Source organism: Chinchilla lanigera, unplaced genomic scaffold (genome assembly GCF_000276665.1).
Source record: "Chinchilla lanigera isolate Chin_1 unplaced genomic scaffold, ChiLan1.0 scaffold00050, whole genome shotgun sequence".
Classification (NCBI taxonomy): domain Eukaryota; kingdom Metazoa; phylum Chordata; class Mammalia; order Rodentia; family Chinchillidae; genus Chinchilla; species Chinchilla lanigera.
The window spans coordinates 17,625,204-17,639,002 of NW_004955451.1; the positions used below are offsets into that span (position 1 = coordinate 17,625,204).

A 13,799-nucleotide genomic window follows, 5' to 3' on the forward strand; every position below is an offset into this window, starting at 1 on the left:
GGTGCAAGTGAATCTTCTGTGCTTCAGCCAAGACGTCTGCTGGAAGCGCTAGCAGTGAAGATTAGGAGCTCATCGCTTACACGGCTGGGGTCTGCCTGTTTTCTTAGAATTATTACATTTCCTCATTAAATACCAGGTTTGGAGGAAAATGCATGTCTGTTGATTTCCAAGATACATACATGTACAAGGTGTGATCAAAATATACCCTGCATGTTTAAATTCTTAAAGAACGTATTACAATCAAAGACACACTGCCACGAGCCCCTCGCCTGGGCCACGCACACCAGAGTCCTCAGCCACTTCTGGTCCCTCCTGAGTCTTTCCAGGGTGGGAAGGCGGCTCATGGAAATGTCGCCGTGGCCTCAGCACCCATGCAGTGCCTGGCTCTCCCCTAGGTGAAAGTGAGCGCAGAGGGAGCTGTTTTAGATCAACCGAGAACACAGGCCGCCAGGACAGAGCAACAAAGACACTCAGGGAAGGGCCGCAGAGGCAGGGGACTGTGCAGGAGGGGTGGCAACGCGTCCTTCACTGTGATACATCTAAAAACCAAAGTGAATCATTCGCATTTTTGATCACACCTCGCCTGCCTATCATTGTCTGACATTGCCCCCCTAGTCTCACTTGAGTTTACTTTTAAAAATAGAGATGTGAGGGATGCTATGTGTGGCGGTGCCTGCCTGCAGCCACCACATTATCAGAGACTGAGGCAGGAGGACAGAAGTCCAAGGCCTGCCCGGGCAACGCAGTGTGACCCTGGCTCCAAATGAAACAGGGCCAGGGCAGAAGCGTCTGGGTTTGCCCTCCAGTACCACAAAACGGTAAAAGATAAAGCCCTCATGGAACTTTTCCAGGCTAAAATTTAAAAATACAAAAGGAGAAAAAAAATATGAATGACTAGGTTAAAAAAACTCTTTTTTGGTAAAGAAGAAGAAATACAAACGATAAACCACGGGAAACTTCACAGAGGGTTTGTTTGAATGTTCTGCTTAACAGGGAGCCGGGGCTTCCGGAACTGCGAGGCTGGTGCAGCCTGCAGCGGCTCCGTCAGGCCCCGGCAGCTGCGAGGCCACAGTCACGCCGCAGACAGCCGGCAGCACAGGCACGTGTCGCCTGCACGAGCACACGGGACCCTGAGTCGCAAGGGCCACTCGGCAGAGCGTCTAGAAGCAGATGAACCACGGCTCTGTGGCAAGTCACGGTGTGAACAGGCCTCGGGTCTGCCACGCCGTACGGGGGTGGCTCTGAGCATCTGCAGTCTCCGGGGCAGCTGTGCATTTCTGGCAGTGACGAATACCGCAAAGGTCCACTGCTGGCTTCTGAGATGCCGCGAGCAGGGCAGCTCTGTGTGGAGCGCAAGACCAACCCTGGGCTCACCCGCACGGCACGCCAGGCTCTGAAAGCATGGCTCTACTTACAGGAATCCCCGAGGGAACCCTCTACCTCCTCTGGAATCACGCTCTTGAGGGATGGGATGCTCTGGTCCTGGGAATGTGGAGCCAGCGGCCTCAGGCACTTTCTCGCTCCTCGGTGGTCTTCGTCTCTTGTGACCTGAAACCTCTCCCTTGCAGGAAGCACTTGGAGGGAGTGAGCCTCGGGTAAACTCTCAGCCACCGCTGAGCTGGCTAGACAAAGCAGTGACACTGGCCTAACAGGCATTGCTTGTTAAGGGTTTCTTTTTTTTTAATATAAAAAAGTATTAACTACAGTAGTTCAATGTACAAATACAAAAGAGTTTTTATGTTTTAAAAAAAGTGCCATAATACTGTACATACAAAACTGCTCCACAAGAATGATTTAAATCTCTCCTTGGATCCGGAAGACACCAGGTCCCCGAGGCAGGGGCCCCCGAACAGCCCGGAACACAAAAGCCTCTTCCACTCGCCCTACCCACAGACCCGAGGCTGTGCTCCGTGCCCGCTGCTCCCAGGGCCATGTAGTGAAGCCGTCACTCAGCAGCCAAGCTGCCTGGGCCGGGAGAGGCCCCAGGTCAGATCCAGACAGATGTCTTCCCATCCCCTGATTTGCTGCTGGCACTGCTCTTGTTGGAGCCGGCTTTGGAGCTGGCCCTGGCCTTCTTGTCCCGGGAAGCTGGGGGGTTGTTCTGGTGGTGGAAGGCCTGGATGGCGAGGTCCAGGCGCTCCTGAGCCAGCCTGATCTCGCGCTGCAGCGTCTCCAGCTCGGCTGGGAGCGGCTCCTCGCGGCTGCCGTATTGCTGCTCCTGGGCCGTGTTGGCTTTGTTCTGCCGGTAGGCTATCTTCGCGTTGGACAGCTCGGTGTACTGGACGTGATCCGGCTTGACAGCGATGTTGTAGCCAGGGGGAGCGGACGGCGTGTTCCAAGTGAAAGGATAATTGTAAGCACCCGGCTCTTCGAGGTCCCTCCGCTTACTGTTCAGCGAGTCCCGGATGGTCCCAAACCCCAGGTGAAGCATCTCCCAGATGTTGAGCAGCAGACACAGGCCGGTGACACCATACATTATCAGAAGGAAGATGGTCTTCTCAGTGGGTCTGGAAATAAAGCAGTCGATCTTATGCGGGCACGGCAGCCGGCTGCACACGTAGAACGGGTGCACCTGGAAGCCGTACAGGAAGTACTGCCCTATCAGGAAGCCCACCTCGAACACCGTCCTGGCCAGCAGCTGCAGCACGTAGATCTTCATGAGCCCGTCCTCCCGGATCCGCCGCCGGCCGTCGTGCTTGGGCTTTGGCTGGCCCTGCTCTTTATTCTCTTTCTCACTTTCCAGCTCCATTTCTGGGTACATCATGGGGTCCTCCTCGTGGTCCTCTTCTGTCTCCTCCAGGGCACGGTGTTGTTTCCAGCGCATGGCGTAGGGCTTGCTCCGAGCCGCCTTCTTGTCAGCCTCACCGTGCTCCATCTTGGCGATCTTGTGGATGGCATAGCCCAGGTACATGACGGAGGGCGTGGCCACCAGGATGATCTGGAACACCCAGAAGCGCACGTGCGACAGCGGCGCGAAGGCGTCGTAGCACACGTTCTCGCAGCCCGGCTGCTCCGTGTTGCACACGAACTTGCTCTGCTCGTCGTAGTAGATGGACTCCCCGCCCACCGCGGTCAGGACGATGCGGAAGACGATGAGCACCGTGAGCCAGATCTTCCCGACAAACGTGGAATGGTTGTGGATCTCCTCCAGCAGCCGGGTCAGGAAGCTCCAGCTCATGGTGGCCGAACCGCTCTGCTCTGAGAAAGGTGGGAAAGCACCAAGGCAAAAATAATCAACAAATATTGAAATCCCTTGTTTTTGGTGCAAGGGATCCAGCACAGGGCCTCACACAGGCTGTCTCTACACTAGCACTGAGCTACACCCCAGCCCCAAGCAGTATTAAAATCTTACCATCACTTTCAATCCCTGCATCTCAGGAGCCCTCACCACCCTCCTGGACACTGTCCCCTGCCCACCAGTGCTGGCCTGGGCTTGCAGGGCCCAGGAGTCTGGCTTGCTTTCACGTCTTCCCCAGCTTGAAAAGCAAAACCGTGGCTCCTCAGCACTGGAAGTACAGCTCAGATACGGTAACTGGCTCAACGCACAGCATCGTTTCATCAATCTTCAGAGCCCCGAAAGACAAGGCAGAAAGCAAGGCACAGCCTGGTGGTCTTGTCCCAGCCCCAAGACACCTCCACAGGACCCGGAAACGAAGCATCCTAGGACGCCTGAGTTGTGCAGCGCTGGTGCCGTGTCACAGGTACCAGAGACGGCGCGTTGGCCACAACCCAGGACTAAAACAGCAGAGCAGGAGCGAGGAGCCCCGAGCCGCGCTGCAGACGGACTCAGGCTCCTAGAGGCCCATAGCAGCTCCTGCAGCAAACGCCACCCCCTCACCATGCCCGCGCGCTGTTGGTGTGAAGACAACAGACCTCATCAATGGTTGATCCATTCAAACAGCATTTGGTTTTCCTTCCTGCTGGGCGGGCAACTGAGCTGAGACTCTCCCCCAGGCCAGGCAAGCACTGGGCTGAGCCCTGCACCAGGCCTTTGCACTTTGAGACAGGATTGCACTAAGTTGCCAGCTGGCCTCAAACTTGGGGTCTTGCTGCCTCAGCCACCCCAGTAGCTGAGATTACAGGGCTGTGGCACCATACCCAGGGAAACAGCCTTTTTATGGAGTTTCATTCGGAGATTCTCAGATCTACGTCAAAAATCCAAGTTAGAGCCAGCTCCATAAAAGGTCTGTGGAAGCCAGGTGTAGTGGCACATGTCTGTAATCCGAGGACTTGGGAGGACAGCCTGGGCTACACAGTGAAATCCTGGCTCAAAAAACAAGCAAGCAAACAAGATGTGTGAGACCCCGTGCGGGCAGGCCCTGTCCCGTGTGCACTGTGGGCCGTGGCTGAGATGCACTTACCTGTTACCCAGAGCGCCTGTCACCCCGAAGCGCCTTAGAGAAACGAAGCTTCCCTTGCAGCTTTCCCAAATTCCCTCTGGAAGGGAAGAGAACAGAGTGGGTCATAAGCTTCCTCCCACAGAGAGCAATGAGTCACTAGGAGGAAGCCAAGTTTTCCATGTGCTGCAGGAGTCACTTGGGAAGAGCCGGGTGGGCCCGGCCCACTGATGCCGCTGCCCCCCACCCCGCGGGGCAGGCATGTGTGTGGGAGAAGCTATGTGGCAGTGACCCTCACACTGAGGTCACCGTGTCTGTTCAGGGGTCTGACGGGACGAGTCACTGTGACAGGCAAAGTGGGGAGCGCTGGCGCCCACTGCAGGGTCCCTGAGACAGAGCCAGCCACGCCCGCTCCACCAGCACCTCCTGAGTCTGAGCAGCAGGGCGTGGGCTGCTGAGCCCAGCCCACAGCTGGCCTCGTGGACACCGGCCGTGGGTGATTTACAGACCCGACCGCACTGTCGGAGAAGGAAAACACCTGCGTCCCTATGTGATTCCAAATAAACAGGCTCAGGGTGAAGCCGCACTCCTCATCCTCACCAACTGTTCATGATCATCACTTCCTGAGCAAATCAGAACAGTCCCCAGCTGGGCATGGCAGCAGAAGGCTGTCACTGCTGGGAGACTGAGGCAGGAGTATTGCAAATTTGAGCTCTGCCTGGGCAGTTTAGTGCTTAGTGAGACCCTGTCTCAAAGGGTTGGGGGTGAAGCTCAGTATGAAGGCCCTGGGTTCAGTCCTCAGCGATGGGGAACAAAGTGCAGGAATCTACTTAGGATGTCAGCATCAGTACTTACAGTAACAAATCTGACAAACATCTTCCAAGGTGTAACTCACAAAACCAGAAGTAAATGATACCCCCGCACGCAAACTTTTTGGTGGTACCAGGGTCAAACCCAGGGCCTTGGCACTGAGTACAGACCCAGCTCTTTTTACTCTGAGTCAGGGGTCTCCTAAGTGCTAAACTGCCCAAGCTGGGCTTGAATTTCCACTCCCCTTGCCTGAGCCTTGGCATGGCACCCAGGTGTTGCCCACCTTGCCCAGCTGCAGGCCGGGTCTGCAGCCCGAGGGGAACACTGCAGTGATTCACACCTACAAACCCCCTGCAGGCTCAGGGCTTCCCCACCCCTATGGAAGGCACCTCCCCCAAGGCCTGAAATTCAGTCTCCAACGAGCCAAAGACACGAAGACACCCCTGTTCCAGCGAGGACTCAGCCTTTGCACCAGCCACACAGACAAGGGGTCTCTCCCTCCCTCCCTCCACTTGCCCCATGGACAGCTAACCTGGGCCTCAGCCACCCCCGGCCCGAGAAAGCCTTTCTAGCAGCAACAGCCTTGGGAAAGCTGATGCCGAGTGCCTCAGATGCGGCCCCACTCTGCCGAGTGATGGAGCTGGTGGGAGGCCAGCAGCAGGCCTGGGAGGCGCGGCGCTTGGAGCATGGCTCCTTGAGCACCAGGAGAGCCACAGCACCCTACTCCCACCCTGGAAGTCTCTAGACTGCGTCACTGGGGCTTACGTCTGCACCACAAAATGGCCCAGGGCACAAGCTACTCTGAGTATTTGGTCCTCTGTATGTGGCAGGTACATGGAGTATTTCATTTCCTCTCTGGGGGGGAAAAGGAATAAACTAATAACATTAAAAACAGCTGACACAGTTGGGTATGATAGCGCATTCTTCTAATCCCACGTACATGGCGGGCTGAGGCAGGAGAATCTCAACTGGAGGCAGGCCTGACAAAACCAGCAAGACCCTATGTCAAAATTTAAAATAAAGGGCTGAGGGGGCAGCTCAGTGGTGGAGTGTTTGTCAAACATGTGTATGGTGCTGAGTTAAATCCCTACCATTGCAAAAGCTAAAATGAAATAAAGTTAATGTAAAAAGCTGAGACATAGCCAGGTGTGGTGGCACACAATTGTAATCCCAGCACTCAGGAGGCTGAGGCAGGAGGATTGTTGTGAGCCCGAGACCAGACTGGGCTACAAAGTGAGCTCAAGGCCAGTCTGAACTGCATAGTGAGACCCTGTCTCAAAAAGACAAAAGAAAAAAAAACTGGGCCCCTGAGCTACATCCCCGGCCCAGAATTTTAAAAGTCAGTTGGCATCAACATGACAATACATTATGTCCTTCTTTCCCACACTTTATTTTGGGGCATGGGTGCTGCTGTGAATTGAACCCAGGGCCTCATACATGCTAAGAAGAGCTCTTGCCGAGCACATGAGGCCCTTGATTCCATCCCCAGCACGCGCACACACAATCATAGCACCTTAAAAATACTGTGGTCTTCATATTTCCTACCCTCTTTGTCCACAGAAAGACGCGTTCTGGGTAGGAAATGTGTAGCTCTCAGGGACTCAGGAGAAAAGCAGGGTTTACATCTGCCTGGCATTTGCTGTGGTCTGGGACACTGGTGAGGCCTCTGCGTGGCCTGACAGTACGTCCTCAGGTTGTGCGGACACCGCCCCCAAAGGAACACTATCCCCAACCCTGAGCCTCTCTGGCTTTCTGCGAGGGTGGCATCATCACTACCAGGCCTCTGTGAGCTCCAGGGGTGGGCTGAGGGACACTGCATCTTTAAAGGAACCTCTGCAGGCCTCTGCTACGGTGACAGGGAACTGAGAGACGCTGCTCTGTGTTTTAAGAATGCTGCTCACAGACCTCGTGTGTCACCGGATGGGGGACGGGCACACGCCTGTCCACTCGGGGGAGCCCTGCTTCCTGCATGAATGGCATCACCAGCCGGCTCCCAGTGCCAGTGCGCGGCAGCTCTGCCAGCCCCATGTCCAGACACACTCACACCCAAGAGAACCAAGTTGGCTTACACAACAATCCTGAAGAGAAACCAAATGTGCTATTCTTAGTGCATTTTCCAAGTAAGTAAGATACTAATCTACCTTGTCTTGCGCAAGAAAGCAGAATTCTTTTTTTTGTACCAGGAATGGAACTCAGGACCTTGTGCTTGCCAGGCAGTTGCTTGGGCCCCTGAGCTACATCCCCGGCCCAGAATTTTAAAAGTCAGTTGGCATCAACATGACAATACATTATGGCATTCTTTCCCACACTTTATTTTGGGGCATGGGTGCTGCTGTGAATTGAACCCAGGGCCTCACACACGTTAAGAAGAGCTCTCCAGCTCACTGGCCCCCAAATTCTTCTTAGGAGTTTTCTATCAGACAGGGCCTGTGGTGGCGCACACCTGTGATCTCAGCATTTAGGAGGCTGCGGCAGGAGGATGGTGGTAAGTTCAAGGCCAACCTGGCCTACTTAGTGAGTCCAAGGCCAGGGTGATCTACATAGTGAGACCCTATCTCAAAAAACAAACAAACAAACAAACAAGTGTTTTCTGTCACTTATATACTAACAGGATCAAAAGTTAATATATTTCTCTACATGAGAATTCAGGATTACCTGGAAAGCACAATACCTGATCTCTCAGGACACAGATTAGAACAATGACAAAGACAGATGCTAGAGGTGGTGGCACACGCTTGGATTCCCAGCTCTATGGGAGGCAGCAGGAGGATCAGAGATCAAGGCCCCTTGGACAACTCAGCAAGATGGTCTCAAAACACAGAAGGCTGTGTGACACAGCTCAGTGGAAAGGTCCTGGTTCGATCCAAGTAGTGCGGAAAGGAGAAGGGCAGGGTGAGAAACAGGGAAGGAAGGAGAAAAGGACAGGCAAGGAAAACAACATAAACACCAGGAGAGAGGCCAATATTTTTAAAGACTCAAAGTAAACCTTGAGAGATGTAGATCGTATCCGAGCTTAGGCACTAAGATGTCAAACCTGAAAATGCTGCAATAGAAACTACCCAGAATAAAACGAAAACAAAAAACAAAGACAAAAAAGTGGGGGAAGAAAAAGGTATCAGTGACCTGTAAAGCGAGTAAGAGGCCTAATACATGTGTCACTGGCACCCCGGAAAAGGGAGTAGGCAGGAAAATAGTCTGCAGAAATAATAGCCCAGATTTCCCAAATCTGATTAAACTGTAAGTACACACAAGCAAGAAATGTTTAAAATGCCAAGGACAAGAAAGAGGACGCAAACAACACCACAGCACATCACAACCAAACTGCTTAAAAGAGACAGTGAAGAATGAAGACATTGACAGCCATAAACATCACAGAGACAGGGAAATATTTTTAACAGATTCTCATGAGAAACAGCATAAGCCAGGGAAGAGTAGGCCACACCTTAAAAATCCTGGAAAAAACTCAAGTCCTGGGGGAAAACCCAGAGTCCAGGGCTGCGCTGTAGCTCAGGGGCAGAGCACTTGCTGGCAAACGTGAGGCCTTGGGTTTGATCCCCAGCACCGCGGGAAAAACCCCAGGATTCTGCACGCCGTCAAATCAGAGTCCCAGGACAGAAGCCATGAAAACACACAGCAAACAGAACACAGGAGATGAGCAACCCCAACAGCAGCCTGGCACCAGGCTGAGGCTCTCCAAGACGGCTGCAGGCCCCCAGCGAGGCTACGGACAGCACGGCCGCTGTGGCAAAGAGCTCCATAGCCCCTCGGGCCTATGCGTGTGCTTATACGAGCCCCAGCCACAAGGCTCCCGGGACTCACCACAGAAAGTCACACCTCCTGTGCACACTCCCACAAGTGTGCACGAGTGTCCTCGCTACACCCAAGCCTGGCGCTAGCACAGGTCACAGGAGGAAAATTGGCCAATGCACAGGGAGCACCACCACTCAGCAGTTGTCGGCGAGGGACCGAGGGACCGGGGAGCAGGGGGCAGGCTGCAGCTCCCTGGTGGGCGCTGGCCTAACCTGCACCAGGCCCTGGGTTCCCTCACCAGCCCCCGAAAAGTAACAATGAAAATAACACCATGCATGTCTGTGATGCCAGCCCTCTGTATTCTGAGTAAAGTTAAAGATAACAATAGGCAATGTAGGGGCTGGGGATTTAGCTCAACAGCACAGAGCCTGCCTGGCAAACATGAGGTCGTGAGTTCGATCCTGGTACCGGGAAATAACCAACCAACCAAACAAAAAGAATAGGCAATGTATTAACCATTGTTACCCTATTATCTTGATTTGAAATTTTTTCTCTTAAAAAAAAAAATCCCAGCCCTTGAGAGGATGAGGCAGGAGGACTGAAAATTTGAGCCCAGCCAGGCATTTTAGCAAAACCCTGTCTGAAAATTTTAAAAGGCTGCAGGTGTAGCTCAGCACAAACACCTTGGGGTCAATTCTGGGTACCACAAGGCAACTTTTCGACTAGGTGAGTGTGCTCACGCTCTTGACTCTGGTACTTGTTTTATGGGTGTATACATGTCAAATCTCACTGAACAATACACTTTAAGTATGTGCAGCACCATAGTCAATTATATCTTAATGAAATTGTTAAAAAAAAAAAAAAGATTAGTCAGGCATGGTGGTACACACCTACAATCTCAGCACTCTGGGGGGCTGAGGCAGGAGGCCTACAATTTTGAGTCTAGCCTGAGCAATTCAGCAAGGCTGTCTGAAAATCAAATAGGGCTGGGGATGTAGTCCAGTGTAAAGGCCCAGGGTTCAATCCCAGTACAGGAAAGGGGAGGATTCTCTTAAAATTATGTAGGGAACAGAAAGTAGAACTACAAACCATTGCTATGATGCCTGCTTTACTTATTTACATGTTAAATGGGGGTTAAAGCCAGAGTCCTTTATCACTCAAATACACCCCTGACCTTTTAAAATTTTTAATTCTGAGAGTCTAAGTTACACAGGTGGGACCTGAACTTGCAATCCTCTTGCCTCAGACTCCCAGCAGTTCGAATACAGATGTGAGCCAGCAAGCTCATACCTCCTGCCTCAGCCTCCTGAGTGCTGGGATTACAGGTGGGTGCCTCCACACTTGGCTTTCCTTACCTTTATTGAAATCTTTATTTCTTTACTGAGCTTCAAGATACCATCGAGTGCCCTTTCCCTTTACTTTAGAGACTCCGCTGGGCACTGTCACGGCACCTTCTACCTAGGAATGCTCTGATTTCTCCTTACTTCCATAGGACAGCTTTGCAAGACACCCAGTTCTTAGTGCAGTTTTTTCCTTCTGCACCTTGAATCCATGAGCCCCCACTCTGGCTCGCAGTCCTCCACGGTTCCTGCCTGCAAGAAATCGCTGCTCCTGGGGCACAGGACGTGTGTGGGGCTGCGTGGGAATCTCCATGCTGGGCACCTGCTGTGCGTGGCCCTGGGCTCGGTCCCAGCACCACCAACCAGGTCTGCTGGAAAACGTGACCACTGCGTCTCTGCGTCTCAGGCCTCACTCCTTCCGACCACCCGCGGCCCTTCCTTTCCAGCTGGCGCCCGTGCACACCGCAGTCAGGCTCACAGTACGTGAGTCCCGGGCTCAGTGCACCAATGCTGTGCTCTTTCTTCTGTCCCTCCGCCCGAGGGTGCCCACTGTCCTGGCCGCAGGGGCACAGACTCTCCGGCCTGCATGACTCTGCCTTTGGTCCCGGACGTGTTTTTGTTTCAGGCCCTCAGCTTCCCAGCTTCAGGACTGTCCGGCCTCTGGCTGGGCTTCTGCCGGTTTCCGTTTTGCCCCAGCGTCGCTTCTGTGACCCTCTGCACCTTGCTTTCACCCTTGAACATCTCCAAGTCCAGCTCTGGCAGATCTGCTCCCAGGCCTTCTTCAGGGACAGTTTCTGTGGACGTTTGTTCCCCCTGGGTTTTGATTACTTACTTTTTACTTCTTTTGTTGTCTCTGGTTGTTTGTTTTTGCAGTACTGGGGCTTGAACCTAGGCCCTCCACACTGCGCTACACACATCCTCAGCCTGTTCTTTGTTTTGAGATAAGAGTCTTGCTAAGTTGCCCATATGCAGCCCAGACTGACCTCAAACTCTCAATGATCCTCCTGCCTCAGCCTCTGATTAGAGGCAGCACCACCACACCCAAACCTTTGATCCCTTGGAACAGGCTCTAGTCCTGTTCCTTTGTATGTTTTGTGATTTCTTTTTTTTTGTACCGGTAATCAAACTCAGGACCTTGTACTTGCCAGGCAAGCAATTGTGCCACTGAGCTAGATAGATCCCTGGTCCTGCTTTGTGATTTTTTGCTGTTGTTACTGATGGTGGTGCATACCTGTAATCCTAGCACTCTGGGAGGCTGAGGCTGGAGGCTGCAAGTTTGAGCCCAGTATGGGCAACTCAGCAAGACTCCGTCTCAAAACAAAGAACAGGCTGAGGATGTATGTAGCTCAGCGTGGAGGGCTAGGTTCAAGCCCCAGTACTGCAAAAACGAACAAAAAAACGTGGACAACTGAGTCTACGGCAACTCTGGGCAGCCTGTATCCCTGCACTCGGGAGGCTGAGGCAGGAGGATCACTGTGAGTTCGAGGCCTGCCTGGGCTACAAAGTGGGTTCAAGGCCAGCTTAAGCTGCATAATGAAACCCTGTCTCAAAAAGGAAAAAAAAAAAAAAAAAAAACTTTTAAGGTAGTCCATATACATATTTTTTTAAAATTTTTTTTTGGGGGGGGGCTCTTTTTGATACAGGGTCTCACCATGCAGTTCAGGCTGGCCTTGAGCTCACTTTGTAGCCCAGGCTGGTCTTGAGCTCAGAACAATCCTCCTGCCTCAGCCTCCAAGTGCTGGGATGACAGGCCCTGCACCACCACACCCGGCCTTTTTTTTTTTTTTTAGACAGGGTCTCACTATGCAGTTCAGGCTACAGCCTACAATTTAAAATCTTTATTTCTTGTCTAAACAAAACCAAAATCCAGGGTGAACTAAAATTAACTTAGTAGAACAGTAATTCTTAACCTTAAATTTTGTGCAACACAGTGAGTACTCCTAGCCAAGAGACTAATTCTGGAATGTGATCCAGGTACTTCAAAAATGTTATTTCTTTCCATATTTTCATTTGTGAAATAAATGGAGAATATCAAATGAGACGGCTTCTAAGGTCCCTTGTATTACCATTGATAAAATTATCCTGGCACAGTAAAATACACAAAACAAATGAAAAATTGTGTGGAATTCAGTACTTGCGGACAGGAAGGAAGCAAGCAAAGTAACAGCAGCAAAATTAACAAAAACAAGATGTCCTGTTTTCAGACAGACATTTCCCACACAGTCTTCCCAGAGCATCTGCAGCAGGACTGTGCTCCAGAATCCCAACCTGATTTAGCGCAATTCCGAGTTGAGGACTCTCCACCCAGGCATCCTGGACCGGGAGCAGACAGCCAAGACCCAGCCAGCAACTCCAAGCCTGACGCAGGCACAGGAAGTCAATGGCAGGGTTTATAACGCGTTTCTGTGTAACTGGAACGTTTTAAGTGGAAGTTAATTCCACATGAGCGATAATAGATGTTTAATAACTAGCTGGTGATAATTCCTAAACAAAAGAATCCACAGCTAACTACAAACAGTAATCAATGTGTTATAAACAAGAAGACAATTTACTTTCGAAGAGTTCCTGATGACCGACAATTATTTGGGAAACATAAAACATAATTTATTGTGAATGAAATTATAAACCTCCTGGGAAGAGAGTAGCTTCAGATCCTGGCTCTGTCAACCAACAAGGAAATAAAACGCAACATTGTGGGCTGAAGTGCCAATCTGCTCTGGCAGCGCGCCATGCTCCTGGGGCTGCAGAGCATCCAGGAACCAGCTGGAGGGCAGCACGGGCACCGGGATAAGGCAAGCATTCACAGCACCCAGAGGGGCTCTGTCCTCATGCAGCAAGGATGCCGGCAGGACACGTGTCCAGGCAGCCTGCACCCAGCTTGGCCCGGTGCTCCGAGCAATGCCCAGCCTGGGAAATGAACACAGCTGAGACAAAAATAAGTGTGTGCGTCTAGCTCGACTAAGTTCACAATGCTACGGTTCCACAAAGCATCTCAGACAGTGCCGTGGGCGTGGCCAGACAGCTCTCTGCAAGGCAGAAGTCTGGGCAGTCTTCAAGGAGAACTTTAGCTGTGCACGTTGGCGCACACCTGTAACCCAGCGCTCGGGGAGGCCGAGGCAATTCAAGGCCTGGCAGGGCTACTTAAGGAGTGCAAGGTCCCCTGTGCTACACAGTGAGACCCTATCTCAAAAAAACCCAGCCTGGCCCCCACCCATTACAATCTAATGGGACACAAGAGTGTGAGCTAGTGAGCCAGGCACAGAGGGGCCTGCCCGGAACCCCAGCACTCAGCAGGACAGGGCAGGAGGATCGTTAGCTTCAAGGCCAGCCTGGGCTACAGAAGACCCTGTCTCAAAAAAGGAATCTCATATAATTTGTGGTACAATCCATATTATAAAATATACAACCATTACAATGTTTTTTAGAACAGAGAACACCAAATTCAATCATCTACAATTATATATACACAATTCAAAATTATGTAAACAATTAATGTAAACAAATGAGACAGGTGTGGTGACACATACCTGTCATCCCAGCACTCTGAGAGCTGAGGCAGGAG

General features: G+C 51.9%; 1 protein-coding gene and 1 long non-coding RNA gene across 3 annotated transcripts; one reads left to right on the plus strand and one right to left on the minus strand.

The window, feature by feature from the left end:
* Positions 1-1,705, plus strand: LOC106149679. The gene is made up of 2 exons (XR_001235997.1): positions 1-89; positions 994-1,705. It is a non-coding gene; the product is annotated as an uncharacterized LOC106149679 (long non-coding RNA).
* Gjc1 (gap junction protein, gamma 1, 45kDa) lies at positions 1,656-13,799 on the minus strand. 2 transcript variants are annotated; one of them, XM_005394542.2, is made up of 3 exons: positions 13,765-13,799; positions 4,362-4,437; positions 1,656-3,198 (listed from the first exon to the last, which is right to left on the minus strand). In XM_005394542.2, the coding sequence occupies exon 3, from the start codon at positions 3,176-3,178 to the stop codon at positions 1,988-1,990; it is 1,191 nt and encodes a 396-aa protein (XP_005394599.1). In that variant the 5' UTR covers positions 3,179-3,198; positions 4,362-4,437; positions 13,765-13,799; the 3' UTR covers positions 1,656-1,987. The 2 variants fall into 2 exon arrangements, with proteins under 2 accessions (XP_005394599.1, XP_005394598.1); XM_005394541.2 differs by lacking the exon at positions 13,765-13,799 and having other exon boundaries at positions 4,362-5,044.